Source organism: Aplysia californica, unplaced genomic scaffold, assembly GCF_000002075.1.
Source record: "Aplysia californica isolate F4 #8 unplaced genomic scaffold, AplCal3.0 scaffold02636, whole genome shotgun sequence".
In the NCBI taxonomy this organism is placed as follows: domain Eukaryota; kingdom Metazoa; phylum Mollusca; class Gastropoda; order Aplysiida; family Aplysiidae; genus Aplysia; species Aplysia californica.
In genome coordinates this window covers 1-4578 of record NW_004799906.1, presented here as the reverse complement: position 1 = coordinate 4578, position 4578 = coordinate 1, and the positions used below count along the sequence as shown (strand labels likewise).

General features: G+C 38.4%; 1 protein-coding gene across 1 annotated transcript; it reads right to left on the bottom strand.

Annotated features, from left to right (window-relative positions):
- Positions 1-337: 337 nt before the first annotated feature.
- On the bottom strand, positions 338-3693 carry LOC101846559 (FK506-binding protein 1; the record flags this gene model as incomplete). The annotated part of the gene is given in 3 exon segments (XM_013091173.1): positions 338-1032; positions 2981-3054; positions 3671-3693. Coding segments are annotated over 3 exon segments (158 nt in total), but the record flags the coding sequence as incomplete, so codon positions are not given.
- Between the last annotated feature and the right edge of the window lie 885 nt (positions 3694-4578).

Here is a 4578-nt window from a genome sequence, read left to right as displayed (position 1 = left end):
GAGCAGTAAAAATATTTAAAAAGAGTCAGGAGCCCAGAGGAGGGGGCAAATGGGGGCGGGGGTGTGGGCAGAAAGTGAAGACGATAGCAGATGACAGGATATGGTTAGAGCAGGAAAAGGGGTGACAGGAGAAAATTTTAGAGAACAAAATTTTCCGTTGCCATCAGCTTTCAAACCCTGGACCTATAGAATAACAGGCGAACACTGTAACATCTAGACCACGAGAGCCCCCTTGAAATAAGTTGAAAATATTTTCAAAACCACCACACAATAAGGCTGGTGGTACAGAAGAACTTGAAGGAAGTGTCAAAAATAAAGAAAACAAGCACAAATCAAATATTTTTTCAATAAAGTTTAATTTTGAAAGAAACTGAATAAATTCATTAAGGTCTTTCCTCATATATGGCAGTGAAGGTGTCAGAAAGTATAAAAATATTGACCAGTACAGAAAACCTGAAAAAGAATTGAAAGTATAACAAAACGTCTTCTAAAACTGTAACAAAAATTCAGTGACAATATATTTTACATCTATTTCCCTACCACAAGCCATGACTGCCAAAACCCATATGTTGGTAAATCTGTGTACCATTTATAATTCAAATGATACGGCTAAGAAAAACTATTTTCTTCATCAACTTCCCTCAAAGGTAATTTTGTAAATGACCGTAGTCAAGTATGTGGCTTTGATTTAAAACACCAATGCACAATGATAAAGACAAACACAACGAAGACATTTGTCCTGAAGTAAAAAAAAAAAAAAAAAAAAAGAATCCACCTTACGTTCAGCATAGCCGATATTAAAACGGTGGTAACTTAGAACAAAGTGGTCAAATGAATCCAAACCAATTAAAAAAAAACAAAACCGGTGAGACGACCTCGGGTACAATGTCAGATGATGATTGGTTTCAATGATAAAATTCTAAGAATGATGATGATCTTGCTGAAATGCATCCGTCAGTCCGGCGTCGCATCTACTTCCTGATGATGTCAAGGAGTTCTACATCAAAGATGAGCGTGGCGTTGGGGGGAATAGTGGCAACAGTTAAGGACAACAAAACCAAGGGGACGCTTCTTTGTGTTAACGTTAACATCTTTTCAAGATCAGTGATAAGGCCAATCATTTTAAACTTTAATCGCCTGTTTTTTTGTAGCAGGCGTCTTCCTTTTTCCTCCTAGTCACAAAAGCAGAACACTATCACCGCAAACTCAAGAATGAGAGGAAACATTCCAAGACGAATTTGTTTTAATTCATTAGATTCAAACATTTTTTTTTAGTAAGCATTGTATGGAACTTACAACACAATTCTATATAGGGCAAATAAGTGCCAAAGATGAGAAGTGTTACAAGAGAGTGACAAACACAAAAAAGGAGAAAGAAGAATGATACATTTTATTTGATAGGAAAGAAAGAGCAAACCGCATTAGAGCTCCCACCACTAACCATGGTTAGTCAAAAGTTGAATCACCTGAAACCACCACAGCAACCGACTGCTAAAGTCTCCAACACCAAGTACAGTATAATCCACTTATATATCAACATCCTATATTTTATCAACATTTTGGCACATCGACATATTTTCCAATTACGAAATTTTTCCTTCAATATCTTCACTGAACAATTTCTCTTACACATCGACCTTTTTTTCGGCTCGTTCTGCTTTATCGACATGTTTCCTGGGTACCTGGCAAAGCCCATGAACAAAAACAGGGGAAAAAGCCAAGCTAACAGTCAACGCATTAGTTCTTCATTAAGTCCGCATAATATCGACACACCAGGCTTTAGTAGGTCATGTAGGGCCTACACAGCGTAGTCTCCAACACAGTAAAATGCTTCACAGACGTGAGCGTCTCGTGCGTTGGGCATCAGCTCCCTACCCCTACTCCTGATCGCTCACTCCCCTTCCCCATCCCATTCTCAGTCTGTCGCTGGCAAGTGCCATGGTCAGTGAGTCAGTGCCTCGCCTTTCCATTTTCCCCAGCAAGCAGCCATAAACAGGCCTTACACAAGGATGCTATAACAAAGTTTACGCTGGTGTATCATAACTCCACCCCCTCCCCCGTTAGTTTCCAGAATCAAGGGAAGCAACCAGCTTTAAAGAGTAGTGTTGTCTTTTACCACTGACCCCCCTTTGTTTTTTCCTCTTTGGCTTTCTATTTCCATTTATCGACATTTTTATAGATACATGTCTACATCAAATCTACTTCCCAAAGCAAATATGGATATAAGCGGATCCTACTGTAGTTAACTTATACTTTCAGAGAGAGATTCAAAGTGGAGTAAACACCAATAACAATTCCCAAGGTTAGCACGCAATGGAGACTAATGATAAATCATTCACAACCTCAAAAAATTTTGGCAAGCTAGATTTCCCTTCCCTATTTCCGTGACAACTTTGTCTAAATCGACAGTGAACCTCGCACAATACACATTCTTCGGTAGGAAATTAAAAATCCCTCCCACATTCCAGACACTTTTCTTATCACTTCACCCCATAATCTTTTTTTTGTTAACAATTTATAAATACTAGCAGCCTTAGGTTCCCATTATCTTTGTGCACATGCATAAGAATAAGACTTTGTATGTTTGAACACGGATGGTACTACAAAGAGGGTAAATGAAAAAGAGAGTAAATCATGGAAAGAGAGATGCCAGACTGAATAGTGGCCAGAGGGAGAAGGGAGAAATAAGAAAGCATTAGCAAGACAGCCACAGAGGCTTCACATCTTTTAACACTTTGCAGTCACAACCAGCAGTAAAAAATACGCAATCTGGTCACCCAGCCAGGAGAGTAACTGCAACAGACTTCTCGGGCCTGGTGCAAACTGCGCCAGGTGACTAGAACGCATTATTGCGCCAAGTGACCCCAAAGTGTTAGGTAAGTACCTCTTCCCTTCTGCTACCACAATGGGCTAAATAAATGTATTCCATCCTTACAACTATCATCAGGTATTTGGAAACAAAGTCATGAAAAAAGGATATACTCCAGCAGCTCCACTTGCCCCGTAGCCATAGTCTGGGGTGATTGTAAGCTTTGCCCTCTGCCCCTTGCTCAGCTGCAAAGTGAAGAAAATGTAACAATCATTTCAAACAAAACTAAAGAAGAGAATATCATATCAACAGCAAAAAGAGTAACTCTGAAAACAGAAAAAAAGAATTTTTCAGTCTTATCATGGAACATACTTGTCTCCATCACACGCACATGACAGTCAACTCCATTTGTGTTGATCTTTGGTTAAGTTGATCTACCTCTTCTTCTTTACAGGTCTTAACAGTTAAGCTGAACTTCAGATGAGTTAATCTTATATTCACTCCCATGACATCAACGCATCTGTAGTTGACTGTATTACATAATTCAGTTTTATTTTAACATTACAGCAAAGCGAAAACAGAAACAAATGCCTTCATTTCCATTAAGTGATTAAAGTAGTATTCAGAACCTGGAACTTTACTTCCTTCAGGGAAAAGACTTAATAACTATTTCGTCATTTACACCACCAACGATTAATATTTTCCTTACACCAACCAAAAGTTTTTTTAACAACAGAATTGTATCAAATAATATCTATCCAAAATGTTTCTTGCTTTCTTTATAATTTAAAAAATCAGACAACCGTTCTCAATTTAAAATGTCAGAAAAAAATACAAGAACAGCAGTAAAGAACAACTTACCTGGGTAAATCCCTCATCCCAGCCTGGAAATGGAGAAAGAAAAAAAATAAATCAATGGCAAAGAGTGAGATACTGTACACACATTATTATTTCGAAGTGGCTAATATAACTAAAAAATACTTTTTTTTTGCGCAGGTGAGCTTCCAATGCTGCCTGTCAGGGCCAACTTGGGCTCAGAGGGATAAAATATATCCAATATAAAGACGAGATACTCCTGCACGGTTTGAAGGGGGTTGGGAGGGCACCCAAACCATTCACCGATTTCAAAGACTCCTTAAGAAATGACAGGAATAAAAGCATCTGCATTTTTTCGTCTACCAAATACATACAACGTAAATTCATCGGATCAGATACAAACATATTTGGAGTGGAGTAAGGACATCTTGGCCACTCTTGTGTACCTCCAATGGTCTCTCTGTCCTAGTGCTTTCCTGATGTGGAGTCAATATGGCATGGTTTACTAGGGCAATGGTTTTAACTTGCTTGATCGATGGAAGTAAGAGCACTTTCTTTTGAGTGCAAGCCAAGAAACTTTAAAATGCGCATGCTACCCCATACTTATTTATATTTTCCCTTCATCATATTAGCCTACATAAACTATAGGCCCTAATAAAAATTGAATCCGGTTGTGAGCCTGAGAAAAGACCTAGAACTGGAACATTGACTGTCAATAACCAGTCTGGGTGTCGTGATTCATATAATAAACGTGAAGACGAAAACTATTGCTCAAACTCAAAGTAGAGTAATATTAGTGTAATAACTTAAATGGCTCTAAGTAGACTTATTCACTGCGAGAGGTGTAAGAACTGAGGGAGCGCAAATTGCAGTGACATTGAAAATCTGCCAATCTTGAACAGAAAGCTAAGAAAATATAAATTACAATCACCCCATCCAATGAAATGCGAACG